Below are 22,699 nucleotides of genomic sequence, written 5' to 3'. Positions count from 1 at the left end.
GTATGTATGTTGGAGGGTTGGTGGATAAAGTAGTCAGGGGATGATGACCCGGGTCTAGACCTCCCTCCCTCCCTCTATCAATTCAATGGGCTTTATATATATACAGTGGGGGGAAAAAGTATTTAGTCAGCCACCAATTGTGCAAGTTCTCCCACTTAAAAAGATGAGAGAGGCCTGTAATTTTCATCATAGGTACACTTCAACTATGACAGACAAAATTAGAAAAAAAAATCCAGAAAATCACATTGTAGGATTTTTAATGAATTTATTTGCAAATTATGGTGGAAAATAAGTATTTGGTCACCTACAAACAAGCAAGATTTCTGGCTCTCACAGACCTGTAATTTCTTCTTTAAGAGGCTACCTGTTACCTGTTACCTGTATTAATGGCACCTGTTTGAACTTGTTATCAGTATAAAAGACACCTGTCCACAACCTCAAACAGTCACACTCCAAACTCCACTATGACCAAGACCAAAGAGCTGTCAAAGGACACCAGAAACAAAATTGTAGACCTGCACCAGGCTGGGAAGACTGAATCTGCAATAGGTAAGCAGCTTGGTTTGAAGAAATCAACTTTTGGAGCAATTATTAGGAAATGGAAGACATACAAGACCACTGATAATCTCCCTCGATCTGGGGCTCCACGCAAGATCTCACCCCGTGGGGTCAAAATGATCACAAGAACGGTGAGCAAAAATCCCAGAACCACACGGGGGGACCTAGTGAATGACCTACAGAAAGCTGGGACCAAAGTAACAAAGCCTACCATCAGTAACAAACTACGTCGCCAGGGACTCAAATCCTGCAGTGCCAGACATGTCCCCCTGCTTAGGCCAGTACATGTCCAGGCCCGTCTGAAGTTTTCTAGAGAGCATTTGGATGATCCAGAAGAAGATTGGGATAATGTCATATGGTCAGATGAAACCAAAATATAACTTTTTGGTAAAAACTCAACTCGTCGAGTTTGGAGGACAAAGAATGCTGAGTTGCATCCAAAGAACACCATACCTACTGTGAAGCATGGGGGTGGAAACATGCTTTGGGGCTGTTTTTCTGCAAAGGGACCAGGACGACTGATCCGTGTAAAGGAAAGAATGAATGGGGCCATGTATCGTGAGATTTTGAGTGAAAACCTCCTTCCATCAGCAAGGGCATTGAAGATGAAACGTGGCTGGGTCTTTCAGCATGACAATGATCCCAAACACACCGCCCGGGCAACGAAGGAGTGGCTTCGTAAGAAGCATTTCAAGGTCCTGGAGTGGCCTAGCCAGTCTCCAGATCTCAACCCCATAGAAAATCTTTGGAGGGAGTTGAAAGTCCATGTTGCCCAGCAACAGCCCAGTGTGTGAAAACCTTGTGAAGATTTACAGAAAATGTTTGCCCTCTGTCATTGCCAACAAAGGGTATATAACAAAGTATTGAGATAAACTTTTGTTATTGACCAAATACTTATTTTCCACCATAATTTGCAAATAAATTAATTAAAAATCCTACAATGTGATTTTCTGGATTTTTTTTTCTAATTGTGTCTGTCATAGTTGAAGTGTACCTATGATGAAAATTACAGGCCTCTCTCATCTTTTTAAGTGGGAGAACTTGCACAATTGGTGGCTGACTAAATACTTTTTTGCCCCACTATATATATATATATATATATATACCCCTCTCTCTCAATTCAATGGGCTTTATCTATCTCTCTCCCTCCCTCTATCAATTTAATGGGCTTTATCTATCTCTCTCCCTCCCTTTATCAATTCAATGGGCTTTATCTATCTCTCTCCCTCCCTCTATCAATTCAATGGGCTTTATCTATCTCTCTCCATCCCTCTATCAATTTAATGGGCGTTTATCTATATCTCTCCCTCCCTCTCAATTCAATGGGCTTTATCTATCTCTCTCCCTCCCTCTATCAATTCAATGGGCTTTATCTATATCTCTCCCTCCCTCTATCAATTCAATGGGCTTTATCTATATCTCTCCCCCCTCTATCAATTCAATGGGCTTTATCTATATATCTCCCTCCCTCTATCAATTCAATGGGCTTTATCTATATCTCTCCCTCCCTCTATCAATTCAATGGGCTTTATCTATATTAAGAGGCCCCTCTTTTACTCTTTTCAATCTTAGTCCCCCTCCAAGTCCCCCTCCCAGTTCCCCCTCTTTCTCAGTCCCCCCCTCCCAGTCCCCCACTCCCCCTCCCAGTCCCCCTCCTCCAGTCCCCCTCCTTTCTCAGTCTCCCCCTCTTTCTCAGTCCCCCACTCCCAGTTACCCCCTCTTTCTCAGTCCCCCTCCCAGTTCCCCCCCCCTCTTTCTCAGTCCCCCACTCCCAGCTACCCCCTCTTTCTCAGTCCCCCCCCTCCTAGTTCCCCCTCTTTCTCAGTCCCCCTCCCAGTCTCCCCCTCTTTCTCAGTCCCCATCCCAGTCCCAGTCCCCCACTCCCAGTTACCCCCTCTTTCTCAGTCCCCCAATCCTGGTCCCCCCTCCCAGTTCCCCCCTCTTTCTCAGTCCCCCCCTCCTCTTTCTCAGTCCCCCTCCCAGTCTCCCCCTCTTTCTCAGTCCCCCTCCCAGTTCCCCCTCTTTCTCAGTCTCCCACTCCCAGTCCCCCTCTTTCTCAGTCCCCCCCCCCCTCTCAGTCTCAGTCCCCCACTCCCAGTCCCTCCCTCTTTCTCAGTCCCCCTCCCAGAATTCCCCTCTTTCTCAGTCCCCCTCCCAGTTCCCCCTTTCTCAGTCCCCCTCCCAGTTCCCCCTTTCTCAGTTCCCAGTTCCCCCTCTTTCTCAGTCCCCCCTCCCAGTTCCCCCTCTTTCTCAGTCCCCCTCCCAGTTCCCCCTCTTTCTCAGATCCCCCACTCCCAGTTCCCCCTCTTTCTCAGATCCCCACTCCCAGTCCCCCTCTTTCTCAGTCCCCCTCCCAGTTCCCCCTCTTTCTCAGATCCCCCTCCCAGTTCCCCCCCCCTCTTTCTCAGATCCCCCTCCCAGTTCCCCCTCTTTCTCAGATCCCCCCTCTCTCTCTGTGACAGTCGTGCCCTGCAGCACTAACCTGTCCTGAACAGGAAGTCTAGTGACTGGCTTTTAGTGCTTCTCCTCTCCTACAGCTCTCACCAGCTCTAGTATCCCCCAGCTCACAGAGAGGAGGAGGACTGGCTTACCTTACCCCTCAGGATTATACTACTGTTACACAGTTTATTGAGGGGCCAGAGGGGCCACGGGCTTGGTCTCATACCTATATGATATGCCTCTATATGAGGGAGCTCTAAGAGTACGAGGCTGTTTGAGAGGTTTGAATCCTAATCAATCCGTCCAAAGGGACAACGTGTTGTTTGAGGTACGGTGGACCAATACAGCTACAGTCGTCTAACAGGGGTCAAAGCTGTACGCTGAAAAACCTTGTTAGCGCAAAAGGTCAAATTAAATGTTTGATGCTCATTAGAATTTCCTTGTCTTTTTCATTTTCAGACAAAACGCTAAATATTTAAATGAAAACTGTTTTTATATTAATAGCAGTGTAGATAAGTGACTGCCTGTGGATGAGAGGAGGGAGGAGGAGGAAAAGGAGGAGATAGGAGAGAGAAGGAGAAAAGGGGGAGGAGGAGAGAGAAGGAGAAAAGAGGGGGAGGAGGAGAGAGGACAGAGGAGGGGGAGGAGGAGAGAGGATGAGAAAAGAGGGGGAGGAGGAGAGAGGAGGAGAAAAGAGGGGGAGGAGAGAAGAGGAGAAAGGAGGAGAGGAGGAGGAGAAAGGAGGAGAGGAGGAGAGAGGAGGAGAAAAGAGGGGGAGGAGGAGAGAGGAGGAGAAAAGAGGGGGAGGAGGAGAGAGGATGAGAAAAGAGGGGGGGAGGAGGAGAGAGGATGAGAAAAGAGGGGGAGGAGGAGAGAGGAGGAGAAAAGAGGGGGAGGAGAGAGGAGGAGAAAAGAGGGGGAGGGAGGAGAGAGGAGGAGAAAAGAGGGGGAGGAGGAGAGAGGATGAGAAAAGAGGGGGAGGAGGAGAGAGGAGGAGAAAAGAGGGGGAGGAGGAGAGAGGAGGAGAAAAGAGGGGGAGGAGGAGGAGGGGGAGGAGGAGAGAGGAGGAGAAAAGAGGGGGAGGAGGAGAGAGGAGAGAAAGGAGGAGAGAGGAGGAGAGAGGAGGGGGAGGAGGAGAGAGGATGAGAAAAGAGGGGAGGAGGAGAGAGGAGGAGAAAAGAGGGGGAGGAGGAGAGAGGATGAGAAAAGAGGGGGAGGAGGAGAGAGGAGGAGAAAAGAGGGGGAGGAGAGGAGGAGAAAGGAGGAGAGAGGAGGAGAAAGGAGGGGGAGGAGGAGGGGAGAGGGGGAGGAGGAGAGAGGATGAGAAAAGAGGGGGAGGAGGAGAAAAGAGGGGGAGGAGGTGAGAGGAGGGGAAGGAGGTGAGAGGGGGAGGAGGAGAGAGGAGAACAGAAAGAAGGTGTGTAGCAAATGAGAGAGGGGACAGGACAACAGTGAGAGGAGAAAAGGAGGTAAAGAAAAGAGAAATGGAGGGCCAGGTGAGGAAAGAGGAGTGCAGTATTCTCTCGCTCCCCCCATACCGACATCCTATACAAAAAACTATTCCTCTACTCTTCATCTTCTCCTCAACCAAGGAAAACTCCACAATGTCAGAACGGCAGGCTCTCGCCTTCTCTCACCCTTTCTGTAAGATAATTAAGAAATATCACAGCCTTCTGCGAACTCAATTAAATAATGTTAATTTATTCTCATTTCAATTTACACTCAGGCTGCTGCTGTGGAGGGCCGGAAAAACAAAGGAGAAGGAATGAAAGGAGCCGTGCTCTGGTCCTGGCCTCCCTGTGAGACGCTCTCTCTCTCTCTGTGTGTGTATGTGTGTGTGTGTCTCAGTGTGTCTTTGTGTGTGTGTGTGTCTCAGTGTGTGCCTCGGTGTGTGTGTGTGTCTCAGTGTGTGTCTCAGTGTGTGTCTAGGTGTGTGTGTGTATATGTGCGTCTCAGTGTGTGTGTGTGTGTGTGTGTGTGTGTGCACGTGTTTGCGTCCCAGGGTGTGTGTGCACGTGTGTCTCGGTGTGTGTGCGCGCGTGTGTCTCGGTGTGTGTGTGTGTCTCGGTGTGTGTGTGTGTGTGTGTCTCGGTGTGTGTGTGTGTGTGTCTCGGTGTGTGTGTGTGTCTCGGTGTGTGTGTGTGTCTCGGTGTGTGTGTGTGTCTCGTGTGTGTGTGTGTCTCGGTGTGTGTGTGTGTCTCGGTGTGTGTGTGTGTCTCGGTGTGTGTGTCTCGGTGTGTGAATATAGTCCAGGCCTCCTTGTGAGAGGTGCTCTGTGCTCTCAGCTCCTCAGAAACACTATTTAATTTGGGCCTTTGATTCATCTGAATAACAGAAACCTTTTATTTGAGGGGAAAAGCAGCATACCTCTCCTGTTGTTTCACTTAGTCACCATACTGAGGAGCCGGAAGGATGCTGTGTGTGTGTGTGTGTGTGTGTGTGTGTGTGTTGTTGGGACCAGAAGTCCTCACAAGGATAGTAAAACAACGACAATTGTGGGGACATTTTGTCGGTCCCAACATTGAAAAAAGCTACTTTAGGTTTAGGGTCAGAATTAGAGGTTAAGAGTTAGGGGAAATTACGATTTTGAATGGGAATCAATTGTTTGGTCAAACAAGTGTGTGTGTGTGTGTGTGTGTGTGTGTGTGTGTGTGTGTGTGTGTGTGTGTATGTGTGTGTGTGTGTGTGTGTGTGTGTGTGTGTGTGTGTGTGTGTGTGTGTGTGTGTGTGTGTGTGTGTATGTGTGTGTGTGTGTGTGTAAAGTAAAGTGTGTGTGAGAGCACACGTGTGTCAGGACATGTGTGCACGATACAGTAAGTGAATATTTCAAGATCTACAGTACTTCAGCTAAACGGCTGCACCAGAAGACTCGGATCTTAGTTCAAACACAGAACTCTCTGAAAGTCGTTATGTTAATATAGAACAGGAAATATAACTCTTCTTTGCACAAACTTTTCCTCCGACATCGGCGTTCTGTTCGTGACTTTTCTCCATATGAAAATAAAGGCTAATAAACTCATGAAGCGGAAACTGATGAAAATCCCTGAGATCAGAGCAGCCGAGGGCAGAACGGCTCACTGAAACTTCTGGAACACAGACAACGAAGCAGAGACAGAGGAGGAGGAGGAGGAGGAGGAGGAGAGAAGGAGGAGGAGAGAAGGAGGAGAGAAGGAGGAGGAGGAGAGAAGGAGGAGGAGGAGGAGGAGGAGAGAAGGAGGAGGAGGAGGAGGAGGAGAGAGAAGGAGGAGGAGGAGGAGGAGGAGAAGAGGAGAGAGGAGAGAAGGAGGAGGAGAGAGAAGGAGGAGGAGGAGGAGGAGGAGGAGGAGAGAGAGGAGGAAGGAGAGAGAGAGGAGGAGAGAAGGAGGAGGAGGGAGGAGGAGGAGGAGGAGAGAAGGAGGAGGAGGAGGAGGAGGAGAGAAGGAGGAGGAGGAGGAGGAGAGAGGAGGAGGAGGAGAATCCTTCAGGAGAGGAGGAGGAGGAGAGGAGGAGGAGGAGAAGAGGAGAGAGAGAGGAGGAGAGAAGGAGGAGAGAAGGAGGAGAGAGGAGGAGGAGAGGAGGAGGAGGAGAGGAGGAGGAGGAGGAGGAGGAGAGAAGGAGTGGCCCCTGGGAAGGAGATGGACTGAAACGGGACAGACATGAATCTCTCGTCCGTTCTTCCTTCTCTCTTTCTTTTAGAAAGTTACTCTGTTCATTTAAATGAATCCTTCAGACAGACGTTCCGTCCCCGCGACTCCGGAGAAGCAAAACCTCAACGCACTCTGGGATCGGTCTTTCATTGTCCTCTAAGACAGATGAAGAGAGAGGGATGGAGAAAGAAAGAGAAACAGACAGACACAGAGACTGAGAGAGACACAGAGAGGACGAGAGAGAGAGAGAGACAGAGAGAGACAGAGAGAGACAGAGAGAGACAGAGAGAGACAGAGAGAGAGAGAGACAGAGAGAGAGAGAGACAGCAGAGTGAAGGACTGGGGGACATCACCAGCCACCAGGGGGACGAGACCAGGCACCAGGGGGACGAGACCAGCCACCAATGGGACGTCACCAGGCACCAGGGGGACATCACCAGGCACCAGGGGGACGTCACCAGGCACCAGGGGAGACATCACCAGGCACCAGGGGGACGTCACCAGCCACCAATGGGACGTCACCAGGCACCAGGACTGGGGGACATCACCAGGCACCAGGGGGACATCACCAGGCACCAGGGGGACGTCACCAGGCACCAGGGGGACCAGGCACCAGGCACCAGGGGGACATCACCAGGCACCAGGGGGTCACCAGCCACCAGGGGGACGTCACCAGCCACCAATGGGACGTCACCAGCCACCAATGGGACGTCACCAGCCACCAATGGGACGTCACCAGGCACCAGGGGGACATCACCAGCCAGTGGAAATGCCTCATGTGAAATGTCAGGAAATACCCTCATACAGTATGACAAATGAAATGTAGAACCGCTTTTGGTAAACTGCCACTTACAGTAGGCAACAACTGCCCTTTGATCCAAACAAACCCCCTTACTTTAACATACCGTTCAGTCTAAATGAATCTGTATGGATACCACACACTGGAGAGATTGTCTTCGCTCCTAAAAATAGACAATAACACCCGTGCCTTCGTTACACTAACGCTGAGGAGAAATGTACTTACTATGACGGAGATACACTGAGTTTACAAACATGAAGAACAGCTGCTCTTTCCATCACAGACTGACCAGGTGAGTCCAGGTGAAAGATATGATCCCTTATTGATGTCACTTCAAATCAGTGTAGATGAAGGGGAGGAGACGGGTTAAAGAAGGATGTTTACGCCAACTGAGACGTGGACTGGGCATGTGTTGCCATTCAGAGGGTGAATGGACAAGACAAAAGATTTGAGTGCTGTTGAACAGGGTATGGTAGTAGGTGCCAGGAACACCGGCTTGTGTCAAGAACTGCAACGCTGCTGGGTTTTTTACACTCAACAGTTTCCTGTGAGAATGGAGGAGAGTGCAAGTCAATATTATGAAGGTGTTGTTAACGTCATTATATTCAGGAAACAGCATCTATACCAGGTGTATCACCGTCACACCTGAAACTAGATGTGGTTGTCTCACAGTTGAAGTCGGAGGTTTACATACACTTAGGGTCATTAAAACTCGTTTTTCAACCACTCCACAAATGTATTGTTAACAAACTATAGTTTTGGTAAGTCGGTTAGGACATCTACTTTGTGCATGACAAGTAATTTTTCCAACAATTCCTTATAGACAGATTAATTCACTGTATCACAATTCCAGTAGGTCAGAAATTTACATACACTAAGTTGACTGTGCCTTTAAACAGCTTGGAAAATTCCAGAAAATGATGTCATGGCGTTAGAAGCTTCTGACAGGCTAATTGACATCATTATGTCAATTGGAGGTGTACCTGTGGATGTATTTCAAGGTCTACCTTCAAACTCAGTGCCTCTGCTTGACATCATGGGAAAATCAAAAGAAATCAGCCAAGACCTCAGAAAATATTGTAGACCTCCACAAGTCTGGTTCATCCTTGGGAACAATTTCCAAACGCCTGAAGGTACCAGGTTCATCTGTACAAACAATAGTATGCAAGTATAAACATCATGGCACCACGCAGCCGTCATACCGCTCAGGAAGGAGACGCGTTCTGTCTCCTAGAGATGAACGTACTTTGGTGCGAAAAGTGCAAATCAATCCCAGAACAACATCAAAGGACCTTGTGAAGATGCTGGAGGAAACAGGTACAAAAGTATCTGTATCCACAGTAAAACGAGTCCTATATCGACATAACCTTAAAGGCTGCTCAGCAAGGAAGAAGCCACTGCTCCACAACCGCCATAAAAAGCCAGACTACGGTTTGCAACTGCACATAGGGACAAAGATCATACTTTTTGGAGAAATGTCATGTGGTCTGATGAAACAAAAATGTAACTGTTTGGCCATAATGACCATCTTCATGTTTGAAGGAAAAAGGGGGAGGCTTGCAAGCCGAAGAATACAATCCTAACCGTAAAGCACTGGGGTGGCAGCATCTTGTTGTGGGGGTGCTTTGCTGCAGGAGGGTCTGGTGCACTTCACAAATAGATGGAATCATGAGGAAGGACAATTATGTGGATATATTGAAGCAACATCTCAAGACATCAGTCAGGAAGTTAAAGCTTGGTCACAAATGGATCTTCCAAATGGACATTGACAACAAAGTCAAGGTATTGGAGGGCCATCACAAAGCCTTGACCTCAATCCCACAGAACATTTGTGGGCAGAACTGAAAAAGCGAGTGCAAGCAAGGAGGCCTACAAACCTACAAACATTTAAACTGAGTTTAAATGTATTTGGCTAAGGTGCATGTAAACTGCCGACTTCAACTCTAGCTACTGATGAAGGTACTGTCTCATCTAGCTACTGATGTAGGTACTGTCTCACCACGCTACTGATGTAGGTACTGTCTCACCACGCTACTGATGAAGGTACTGTCTCATCTAGCTACTGATGTAGGTACTGTCTCACCACGCTACTGATGAAGGTACTGTCTCACCACGCTACTGATGAAGGTACTGTCTCACCACGCTACTGATGAAGGTACTGTCTCACCTAGCTACTGATGAAGGTACTGTCTCACCTAGCTACTGATGAAGGTACTGTCTCACCACGCTACTGATGAAGGTACTGTCTCACCTAGCTACTGATGAAGGTACTGTCTCACCACGCTACTGATGAAGGTACTGTCTCACCATGCTACTGATGAAGGTACTGTCTCACCACACTACTGATGAAGGTACTGTCTCACCTAGCTACTGATGAAGGTACTGTCTCACCATGCTACTGATGAAGGTACTGTCTCACCACGCTACTGATGAAGGTACTGTCTCACCACGCTACTGATGAAGGTACTGTCTCACCACACTACTGATGAAGGTACTGTCTCACCTAGCTACTGATGAAGGTACTGTCTCACCACGCTACTGATGAAGGTACTGTCTCACCTAGCTACTGATGAAGGTACTGTCTCACCTAGCTACTGATGAAGGTACTGTCTCACCTGATGAAGGTACTGCTACTGATGAAGGTACTGTCTCACCATGCTACTGATGAAGGTACTGTCTCACCAGCTACTGATGAAGGTACTGTCTCACCACACTACTGATGAAGGTACTGTCTCACCTAGCTACTGATGAAGGTACTGTCTCACCACGATGAAGGTACTACTGATGAAGGTACTGTCTCACCTAGCTACTGATGAAGGTACTGTCTCACCATGCTACTGATGAAGGTACTGTCTCACCACGCTACTGATGAAGGTACTGTCTCACCTAGCTACTGATGAAGGTACTGTCTCACCACACTACTGATGAAGGTACTGTCTCACCTCGCTACTGATGAAGGTACTGTCTCACCTCGCTACTGATGAAGGTACTGTCTCACCACGCTACTGATGAAGGTACTGTCTCACCACGCTACTGATGAAGGTACTGTCTCACCTCGCTACTGATGAAGCTACTGTCTCACCTAGCTACTGATGAAGGTACTGTCTGGAAGCAGCTCTGGATGAGAGCGTCTGTTTAATGACTAAATGTCCATGTTAAAATCCTACTACAAGAACACAGCCTACAAAGATGAAGGATACAAGTCACAGCCTGTACTGATGAAGGTACTGTCTCACCACGCTGTTGATGAAGGTACTGTCTCACCACGCTACTGATGAAGGTACTGTCACACACACACTACTGATGAAGCTACACACACACACACACTGATGGAGGACTAAACAAGACTGGAAGCACACTCCCACACACACACCACAGACTTAAATATTAATGACCAACATGTCCATATGGATGGATGAAAACACACACACACACAACGGAGTATGGATGGATGGACAAACACACACAACGGAGTGGATGGATGACACACAACACACACAACTGTATGGATGGATGGACACACACACACACAACGTCTGGATGGATGGAACACACACACACAAGATGGATGGAACACAACACCACACAAACTGGATGGATGGACACACACACACACACATGGATGGATGGACACACACACACACACACACACACACACACACACAGGGTATGGATGGATGGACAAGACACACACACAACGAAGTATGGATGGATGGACACACACACACACACAACAGTATGGATGGATGGACACACACACACACAGACTTAAATATGGATGGATGGACAACAACACACACTGAAGTATGGATGGATGGAACACACACACACACACACGGAGTATGGATGGATGGACACACACACACACACAAGTATGGATGGATGGACACACACACACACACAACGGAGTATGGATGGATGGAACACACACACACACACAACGAAGTATGGATGGATGAACACACACACACACAATGAAGTATGGATGGATGGACACACACACACACAACGGAGTATGGATGGATGGACACACACACACAACGGAGTATGGATGGATGGACACACACACACACACAACGAAGTATGGATGGATGGACACACACACACACAACGGAGTATGGATGGATGGACACACACACACACACACGGAAGTATGGATGGATGGACACACACACACACACAACGGAGTATGGATGGATGGACACACACACACACAACGGAGTATGGATGGATGAACACACACACACACACACGGAGTATGGATGGATGAACACACACACACACACGGAGTATGGATGGATGAACACACACACACACACAAGTATGGATGGATGGACACACACACACACAACGGAGTATGGATGGATGAACACACACACACACACAACGAAGTATGGATGGATGGACACACACACACACACACACGGAGTATGGATGGATGGACACACACACACACAACACAACGAAGGATGGATGGATGGATGAACACACACACACACACAACGGAGTATGGATGGATGGAACACACACACACACACACACGAAGTATGGATGGATGGACACACACACACACAACAACGGAGTATGGATGGATGGACACACACACACACACAACGGAGTATGGATGGATGGACACACACACACACACACACGGAGTATGGATGGATGGACACACACACACACAACGGAGTATGGATGGATGAACACACACACACACAACGGAGTATGGATGGATGGACACACACACACACACAACGGAGTATGGATGGATGGACACACACACACACACACGAAGTATGGATGGATGGACACACACACACACACAACGAAGTATGGATGGATGGACACACACACACACAAGTATGGATGGATGTATGGATGGATGGACACACACACACACAACGGAGTATGGATGGATGGACACACACACACACACACACACAAGGAGTATGGATGGATGGACACACACACACACAACGGAGTATGGATGGATGGACACACACACACACAACGGAAGTGGATGGACACACACACACACACAACGGAGTATGGATGGATGGACACACACACACACAACGGAGTATGGATGGATGGACACACACACACACACAACGAAGTATGGATGGATGGACACACACACACACACACGAAGTATGGATGGATGGACACACACACACACAACGAAGTATGGATGGATGGACACACACACACACACACGGAGTATGGATGGACGGACACACACACAACGAAGTATGGATGGATGGACACACACACACACACAACGAAGTATGGATGGATGGACACACACACACACGAAGTATGGATGGATGGACACACACACACACACAACGAAGTATGGATGGATGGACACACACACACACAACGAAGTATGGATGGATGGACAGTATGGATGGATGGACACACAAACAACGAAGTATGGATGGATGGACACACACACAACATGGATGGATGGACACACACACACAAGACATCGAGAAGCAGAGGAACAACCTGTGTTTTTTGGGCAAACTGGAATCTGTGCGTACTAACACACAGACACATACACACGTGTGTAGGAGTTTCTCATCATTGTGTGTGTGTGTGTTTGTGTGTGTTCATTCGCATGTGTGTTTTTCTCTGTGTGAATATTTACAGCAACCAAACCCTATTCTCACCACCTCTACATGTTAAAGTCTGAGCCTCATTTTCCACTGAATATCTCTCCTGCAACAGCCTCAGTTTCTCTCCCCCTCCTCTCTCCCTCCTCTCTCCTCTCTCTCTCCTCTGTCTCCCTCCTCTCTCCCTCCTCTCCTCTCTCTCCCTCTCTCTCTCTCTCTCCCCTCTCCCTCTCTCTCTCCCTCCTCTGTCTCCCTCCTCTCTCTCATCTCTCCTCACCTCTCCCCCTCTCTCCCTCCCCTCTCTCTCTCTCTCTCTCACCTCTCCCTCTCTCTCTCTCCCTCCCCTCTCTCTCTCTCTCCCTCTCTCTCCTCTCCCTCTCTCTCTCTCCCCTCTCCCTCCTCTCCCTCTCTCTCCCTCTCTCTCTCTCTCTCTCTCTCCTCTCTCTCTCTCCCTCTCTCTCCTCCCTCTCTCTCTCTCTCCCTCCCTCTCCTCTCTCCCTCCCTCTCCTCTCTCTCTCCCTCTCCCCTCTCTCCCTCCTCTCTCCTCTCTCCTCTCTCTCTCTCTCTCCCCCCTCTCTCCCTTCTCTCCCTCCTCTGTCTCCCTCATCTCTCTCACCTCTCCATCCTCTCTCTCCCTCCCCTCTCTCTCTCCCCCTCCTCTCCCTCCCTCCACTGAGCTCTAAAGACAGGGGCAGCCCTTGGCGGAGTGCAGCCCACCACAGGCCACTGAGTCTGGGTAATTAAAGTTGTTTAGACCCCCTCACCCACAGTCACACGGCTGTGCAGCTGGTTGATAAACCTTCCTTAATGACATCGTACCACCATTACTGTTCCCACACCAAGTCCTACACAACTACAACAGCCAGCCACGGAGGGAGGGTGTGTGTGTGTGTGTGTGTGTCCGCGGGGGGGGTTATGGGGGCAGATGGGGTTCTTACCCCCTGTAATCAGTCTGCTGATGTGTTTAAGCCCCTCATATGCTTTCTGCCCTGCATCTCATATAGACTACTTAAACCCCCCCCCCCAACCCAATCACTCCCGGCCACTGGGGTGGCTCATCATGTGTGTGTGACCACCAGCCGTTTAATTACAACTAGCCGAAATGCAGAATTTAAATAAATAAATAAACAGACAAACAGCCCAATAAACTAATACCTATATTCAGATGAGGAGGTTGGAGGTGACTGGACACACACGGAGGCACATGCAAACACAACCACACACACACACACACACACACTTCATAAATACCACTACTCTAGTGCCACTACCCTCTTCAAAGAGTCTTACCTTAGGGGAGGAGAAGGCCAGCTCTCGCCCCACCACAGCTGCCACGGCACTGGGTCCACTGGGCATGAATCTCTCCCTCTCTGCCCCCTCCCTGAAGGTGTTGGGGGCCGAGGGGCTGGGGCCTGAAGGTCTGGGAGGTAGCGGGGCTCTCCTCTTCTGGTTACTGAAGTCTGGAGAGGGGCCCCCGGAGGGCCGGGATGGGCTGGAGGTCCGGGGCTCGTAGAACGGGTTGGATCTGAAGGAGAGAGGGAGACGGAGGGGGGAAGACGGAGTGAGGGAGGGGAGAGACGGAGATGGAGGGGGGAGAGGGAGAGAGGGAAGGGGAGAGAGGGAGTGAGGGGAGGATGGGGAGTGAGGGGGGATGGGGAGTGAGGGGGGATTGGGAGTGAGGGGGAGGGATGGGAAGTGAGGGGAGAGGGAAAGAAAGAGGGAGAGGAGAGAGATATGGCATATCAAAAGATTGCATCATAATGTAATTTTACAGGCATTGTATAACTTTACATCCTCTAAAACTCTTCTGTTTTTTGTTAAATGTAATTTATTTCACTTTTATTTAACCAGGTAGGCCAGTTGAGAACAAGTTCTCATTTACAACTGCGACCTGGCCAAGATAAAGCAAAGCAGTGCAACAAAAACAACAACACAGAGTTACACATGGAATAAACAAACGTACAGTCAATAACACTTCACTGTACTTAACTTAGGAACACACATTCAACACTAAAATAGCTGACCAGGTACCACAGAACCACCACACGGTTAGCAGTACCTCAGAACCACAACACGGCTAGCAGTACCACAGAACCACCACACGGTTAGCATTACCTCAGAGCCACAACACGGTTAGCAGTACATCAGAGCCACAACACGGCTAGCAGTACCTCAGAGCCACAACAAGGTTAGCAATACCAACCCAGACACACATGGTTAGCAGTACCACAGACCCACAACACGGCTAGCAGTACCTCAGAACCACAACACGGCTAGCAGTACCTCAGAACCACAACACGGCTAGCAGTACCTCAGAACCACAACACGGTTAACAGTACCACAGAACCACCACACGGCTAGCAGTACCTCAGAACCACCACACGGTTAGCAGTACCACAGAACCACCACACGGTTAGCAGTACCTCAGAACCACCACACGGTCAGAACCACCACACGGTTAGCAGTACCAGAACAGTAGTATTACCACAGAACCACACACAGCTAGTAGTACCTCAGAACCACACACAGCTAGCAGTACCTCAGAACCAGAACACACGGCTAGTAGTACCTCAGAACCACACGGCTAGTAGTACCACAGAACCACACACGGCTAGTAGTACCTCAGAACCACACATGGCTAGTATTACCTCAGAACCACACATGGCTAGTATTACCCTCAGAACCACAACAAGGCTAGTAGTACCTCAGAACCACACACGGCTAGCAGTACCACAGAACCACAACATGGCTAGTATTACCTCAGAACCACACATGGCAGTACCACAGAACCATTACCTCAGAACCACACATGGCTAGTATTACCTCAGAACCACACATGGCTAGTATTACCTCAGAACCACACATGGCTAGTATTACCTCAGAACCACACATGGCTAGTATTACCTCAGAACCACACATGGCTAGCAGTACCTCAGAACCACACGGCTAGTAGTACCTCAGAACCACACATGGCTAGCAGTACCTCAGAACCACACATGGCTAGTAGTACCTCAGAACCACACATGGCTAGTAGTACCTCAGAACCACACATGGCTAGTATTACCTCAGAACCACACATGGCTAGTAGTACCTCAGAACCACACATGGCTAGTATTACCTCAGAACCACACACGGCTAGCCTTACCTCAGAACCACAACATGGCTAGTATTACCTCAGAACCACACATGGCTAGTATTAGCCTCAGAACCACACACGGCTAGGCTCAGAACCACACGGCTAGTATTACCTCAGAACCACACATGGCTAGTATTACCTCAGAACCACACATGGCTAGTATTACCTCAGAACCACACGGCTAGTATTACCTCAGAACCACACATGGCTAGTAGTAAGTCAAAAGTACACACACAACGTTGAGTTAAACGGATGGTTGGGTAACACAGGACACAGGTGCTCTGAGGTCAGCTCTGAGTGACCTCATATCCCAACTGCCATTCTGGGCACTGACAGACACACACAGGATCTTATCAATACACGGGTCAGTCAGCCCGCAGGGTTGAAACGGACTACACCGCTCCACGTCACTCATTCAACACTCACCACTCACACACAGCCAGAGACCTAGGGGAATGGGGGGGGTTGGCTAGGTATATCAGGCTGAAAGAAACAGACAAGTTCAGTGTGTATCCAACCCCGGCCAAGAGAACGCAGGAGAAAGGAGGATAGAGAAGCAGAGCCATAGAGGCTGTGGCATTCATCTTTGACAGACCTGCCTTGGCTAAAAGACATGTGAAAAGACTCAGGCTGCAGTCCAATCGTGTCATGCAGTCCAATCGTGTGTGCCCCCCTCCCCCCCCACCCCATCCACTTTCCCTCAGGGTATCCCTGTCGAAACCGGATGCAGTATGATTGCCATCTTAAGTGGCGGTCCAATTCACAAACGTTTACCCCCCCTCTGCCCTCGATTTAGCTCAAGGGAGTAAGTGAACAACTTTGATCACTCGCAGGGTTGTTATGACCCACAATTCAATGCAAACTGCAGTCACATGTCAAACGAAGTGCCACGAAGTGTCCGATTCAATCAAGACGACTGCATCTGTCGGCCTGTGAGAGATAAGTACTACTCTTGCATGCTAGCTAGCTAGCTAACAAATACATATAGACAACATTCATTTTAGGAGGTGGCAAATGAAAATATGATGCTCAAAGTGTCTCAGACTCATAGTGAGGATCCTATAAATGTAGCTAGCTAAACACATTTTTGGGCAGGAATTTGAAAATATATTGGAATAAATAATCAAAGCTAGCTAGCCAGCTATGGGTAACTATAGCTTACGACCTGAGAAGAGCGCCACGTTAGCTTGCGAGGTGCATAAATAGCTTTAGGTTGGTCATTATTAGGCACAACTTCCGAGCTTTCCAAGAAGGACGTTGCCTATCAGATCATCACGGTCTCTAGCATAGACAGGAGAATTTGAAGGTACACTAAGATGTGACAATGTAAAACTTAATTGAAGGGCGGTGCACAGTCGTGGCCAAAAGTTTTGAGAATGACACAAATATGAATTTTCACAAAGTCTACTGCCTCAGTTTGTATGATGGCAATTTGCATATACTCCAGAATGTTATGAAGAGTGATCAGATGAATTGCAATTAATTGCAAAGTCCCTCTTTTGCCATGCAAATTAACTGAATCCCCAAAAACATTTCCACTGCATTTCAGCCCTGCCACAAAAGGACCAGCTGACATGTCAGTGATTATCTCGTTAACACAGGTGTGAGTGTTGACGAGGACAAGGCTGGAGATCACTCTGTCATGCTGATTGAGTTCTAATAACAGAAAAGTAGGGTGGTGCTTGGAATCATTGTTCTTCCTCTGTCAACCATGGTTACCTGCAAGGAAACACGTGCCGTCATCATTGCTTTGCACAAAAAGGGCTTCACAGGCAAAAGGATATTGCTGCCAGTAAGATTGCACCTAAAATCGACCATTTATTGGATCATCAAGAACTTCAAGGAGAGCGGTGCAATTATTGTGAAGAAGGCTTCAGGGCGCCCAAGAAAGTCCAGCAAGCGCCAGGACCAGCTCTTAAAGTTGATTCAGCTGCGGGATCAGGGCACCATCAGTACAGAGCTTGCTCAGGAATGGCAGCAGGCAGGTGTGAGTGCATCTGCACGCACAGTGAGGCGAAGACCTTTGGAGGATGGCCTGGTGTCAAGAAGGGCAGCAAAGTAGCCACTTCTCTCCAGGAAAAACATCAGGGACAGACTGATATTCTGCAAAAGGTCAAGAGAATGGACTGCTGAGGACTGGGTTAAAGTCGTTTTCTCTGATGAATCCCCTTTCCGAATTTTGGGGCATCCATAAAAAAGCTTGTCCGGAGAAGACAAGGTGAGCGCTACCATCAGTCCTGTGTCATGCCAACAGTAAAGCATCCTGGGACCATTCATGTGTGGGGTTGCTTCTCAGCCAAGGGAGTGGGCTCACTCACAATTTTGCCTAAGAACACAGCCATGAATAAAGAATGGTACCAACACATCCTCCGAGAACAACTTCTCCCAACCATCCAGGAACAGTTTGGTGACGAACAATGCCTTTTCCAGCATGATGGAGCACCTTGCCATAAGGCAAAAGTGATAACGAAGTGGCTCGGGGAAGAAAACATTGATATTTTGGGTCCATGGCCAGGAAACTCCCCAGACTTTAATCTCATTGAGAACTTGTGGTCAATCCTCAAGAGGCGGGTGGACAAACAAAAACCCACAAATTCTGACAAACTCCAAGCATTAATTATGCAAGAATGGACTGCCATCAGTCAGGATGTGGCCCAGAAGTTAATTGACAGCATGCCAGGGTTGATTGCAGAGGTCTTGAAAAAGAAAGGGTCAACACTGCAAATATTGACTCTTTGCATCAACTTCATGTAATTGTTAATACAAGCCTTTGAAATGCTTGTAATTACACTTCAGTATTCTATAGTAACATCTGACGAAATTATCTAAAGACAGTGAAGCAGCAAACTTTGTGGAAATTAATATTCGTGTCATTCTCAATACTTTCTGCCACGACTGTACACCACAGCCCCAGTCAAAACACTGAGCTCTCTCCCTCTCTTTCTTTCCCTCCCTCCCTTCCTCTCTCCCTCCCTCCTTCCACAGCCCCAGTCAAAACACTTCGCTCCCTCCCCCTCTCTCTCCCTCCCTCTCTCTCTCTCTCTCCCTCCATCTCTCTCTCCCTCCATCCATCTCTCTCTCTCTCCCTCCATCTCTCTCCCCCTCCATCTCTCTCCCCATCCATCTCTCTCCCTCCATCCATCTCTCTCTCTCTCCCTCCATCTCTCTCCCTCCATCTCTCTCCCTCCATCTCTCTCTCCTCCCTCCATCTCTCTCTCTCTCTCCCTCCATCTCTCTCCCCCTCCATGTCTCTCCCCCTCTCCATCTCTCTCCCCCTCCATCTCTCCCTCCCAGGGCTGAGTCCCAAATGCCACCATATTGTCTATATATACACTACATGAAAGTATTGCACTATGTAGGTAATAGGGTGCCATTTGGGACGTCACCCTCCAGACAACAAAAAACTAAACATGGTGGACTCAATAACCTTGGAGTGGCTTATGATGGGGATGGGAGGAAGAATGTTAGTCAGGGGTTGGGAGGAGGAATGTTAGCCAGGGGTTGAGAGGAAAATGTTAGCCAGGGTTGAGAGGAAGAATGTTAAGGGGGTTGCACTAGGAAGAATGTTAGTCAGGGGTTGGGAGGAAGAATGTTAGTCAGGGGTTGGAGGAAGAATGTTAGTCAGGGGTTGGGAGGAAGAATGTTATCAGGGGTTGGGAGGAAGAATGTTAGCAGGGGGTTGGGAGGAGGAATGTTAGCCAGGGGGTTGGGAGGAGGAATGGAATGTTAGTCAGGGGATGATCAGGAGGAATGTTAGCCAGGGGTTGGGAGGAGGAATGTTAGTCAGGGGTTGGGAGGAAGAATTGCCAGGAGGAAGAATGTTAGGGGGGTTGGGAGGAAGAATGTTAGTCAGGGGTTGGGAGGAGAATGTTAGTCAGGGGGTTGGGAGGAAGAATGTTAGTCAGGGGGTTGGGAGGAGGAATGTTAGTCAGGGGGTTGGGAGGAGGAATGTTAGTCAGGGGTTGGGAGGAGGAATGTTAGTTGAGGGGGAATGTTAGTCAGGGGAGGAGAATGTTAGTCAGGGGGTTGGGAGGAGGAATGTTAGTCAGGGGGAATTTAGTCAGGGGTTGGGAGGAAATGTTAGTCAGGGGGTTGGGAGGAGAATGTTAGTCAGGGGTTGGGAGGAGGAATGTTAGCCAGGGGGTTGGGAGGAGGAATGTTAGTCAGGGGGTTGGGAGGAGGAATGTTAGTCAGGGGTTGGGAGGAGGAATGTTAGTCAGGGGGTTTAGGGAGGGGAGGAATGTTAGGGGAGGATGTTAGTGAGGGGGTTGGGAGGAGGAATGTTAGTCAGGGGGTTGGGAGGAGGAATGTTAGTGAGGGGGTTGGGAGGAGGAATGTTAGTCAGGGGTTGGGAGGAGGAATGTTAGTCAGGGGTTGGGAGGAAGAATTGGGAGGAAGAATGTTAGTCAGGGGGTTGGGAGGAAGAATGTTAGTCAGGGGGTTGAGAGGAAGAATGTTAATGGGAGGAAGAATGTTAGTCAGGGGGTTGGGAGGAAGAATGTTAGTCAGGGGGTTGGGAGGAGGAATGTTAGCAGGGGTTGGGAGGAGGAATGTTAGCAGGGGTTGGGAGGAAGAATGTTAGTCAGGGGGTTGGGAGGAAGAATGTTAGTCAGGGGTTGGGAGGAAGAATGTTAGTCAGGGGGTTGGGAGGAAGAATGTTAGTCAGGGGGTTGGGAGGAAGAATGTTAGTGAGGGGGTTGGGAGGAAGAATGTTAGTCAGGGGGGTTGGGAGGAGGAATGTTAGTCAGGGGGTTGGGAGGAGGAATGTTAGTCAGGGGGGACTGGGAGGAAGAATGTTAGTCAGGGGTTGGGAGGAGGAATGTTAGCCAGGGGGTTGGGAGGAAAATGTTAGTGAGGGGGTTGGGAGGAGGAATGTTAGCCAGGGGTTGGGAGGAGGAATGTTAGTGAGGGGGTTGGGAGGAGGAATGTTAGTGGGAGGAGGAATGTTAGTGAGGGGTTGGGAGGAAGAATGTTTGTCAGGGGGTTGGGAGGAGGAATGTTAGCCAGGGGTTGGGAGGAGGAATGTTAGTGGGGGGTTGGGAGGAGGAATGTTAGCCAGGGGTTGGGAGGAGGAATGTTAGCCAGGGGGTTGGGAGGAGGAATGTTAGTCAGGGGTTGGGAGGAAAGAATGTTAGCCAGGGGTTGGGAGGAGGAATGTTAGTTGGGAGGAGGGGGGTTGGGAGGAGGAATGTTAGCCAGGGGGTTGGGAGGAGGAATGTTTGCCAGGGGTTTGGGGGGTTGGGAGGAATGTTAGGGGTTGGGAGGAGGAATGTTGGGGAGGAGGAATGTTAGTGAGGGGGTTGGGAGGAAATGTTAGTCAGGGGTTGGGAGGAGGAATGTTAGCCAGGGGGTTGGGAGGAGGAATGTTAGTGAGGGGTTGGGAGGAGGAATGTTAGCCAGGGGGTTGGGAGGAAATGTTAGTGAGGGGGTTGGGAATGAGGAGGAATGTTAGTCAGGGGTTGGGAGGAGGAATGTTAGCCAGGGGGTTGAGGGGAAGAATGTTAGTCAGGGGGATGGGAGGAAGAATGTTAGTCAGGGGTTGGGAGGAAGAATGTTAGCCAGGGGGTTGGGAGGAGGAATGTTAGCCAGGGGTTGAGAGGAGGAATGTTAGTCAGGGGGTTGGGAGGAAGAATGTTAGTCAGGGGTTGGGAGGTTTCTAGAGGAAGAATGTTAGTCAGGGGGATGGGAGGAAGAATGTTAGCCAGGGGTTGGGAGGAGGAATGTTAGCCAGGGGTTGGGAGGAGGAATGTTAGCCAGGGGTTGGGAGGAGGAATGTTAGCCAGGGGTTGGGAGGAGGAATGTTAGTGAGGGGTTGGGAGGAGGAATGTTAGCCAGGGGTTGGGAGGAGGAATGTTAGTGAGGGGGTTGGGAGGAGGAATGTTAGTGAGGGGTTGGGAGGAGGAATGTTTGAGGGGGTTGGGAGGAGGAATGTTAGTGAGGGGTTGGGAGGAGGAATGTTAGTTGAGGGGAATGTTGGGAGGAGGAATGTTTGAGGGGGTTGGGAGGAGGAATGTTTGAGGGGTTGGGAGGAGGAATGTTAGTCAGGGGGTTGGGAGGAGGAATGTTAGGGGGGTTGGGAGGAGGAATGTTAGTCAGGGGGTTGGGAGGAGGAATGTTAGTCAGGGGTTGGGAGGAGGAATGTTAGCCAGGGGGTTGAGAGGAGGAATGTTAGCCAGGGGGTTGGGAGGAGGAATGTTAGCCAGGGGGATGGGAGGAAGAATGTTAGTGAGGGGGTTGGGAGGAGGAATGTTAGTGAGGGGGTTGGGAGGAGGAATGTTAGTCAGGGGTTGGGAGGAGGAATGTTAGCCACGGGGTTGGGAGGAGGAATGTTAGCCAGGGGGATGGGAGGAAGAATGTTAGCCAGGGGGTTGGGAGGAGGAATGTTAGTGAGGGGTTGGGAGGAGGAATGTTAGTCAGGGGTTGGGAGGAGGAATGTTAGCCAGGGGGTTGGGAGGAGGAATTTAGTGAGGGGTTGGGAGGAGGAATGTTAGCCAGGGGGTTGTGAGGAAGAATGTTAGTGAGG

At 49.4% G+C, this 22,699-nt stretch overlaps 1 protein-coding gene across 1 annotated transcript in view; it reads right to left on the bottom strand.

Annotated features, from left to right (window-relative positions):
• ehbp1 (EH domain binding protein 1) overlaps nt 1–22,699 on the bottom strand; it is a gene marked incomplete at its 5' end in the record, with an annotated part of 277,887 nt that overhangs the window by 222,186 nt on the left and 33,002 nt on the right. Inside the window, one exon of the mRNA XM_042317637.1 lies at nt 14,331–14,565. Coding sequence (XP_042173571.1) covers nt 14,331–14,565 — 235 coding nt within the window. The remainder of the gene's footprint in view (nt 1–14,330; nt 14,566–22,699) is intronic.

The sequence above is a fragment of the Oncorhynchus tshawytscha genome, unplaced genomic scaffold (assembly GCF_018296145.1).
Source record: "Oncorhynchus tshawytscha isolate Ot180627B unplaced genomic scaffold, Otsh_v2.0 Un_contig_1390_pilon_pilon, whole genome shotgun sequence".
Classification (NCBI taxonomy): domain Eukaryota; kingdom Metazoa; phylum Chordata; class Actinopteri; order Salmoniformes; family Salmonidae; genus Oncorhynchus; species Oncorhynchus tshawytscha.
Note: the sequence above shows the minus strand (reverse complement) of the source record. Positions and strands in the feature narration are given on the sequence as shown.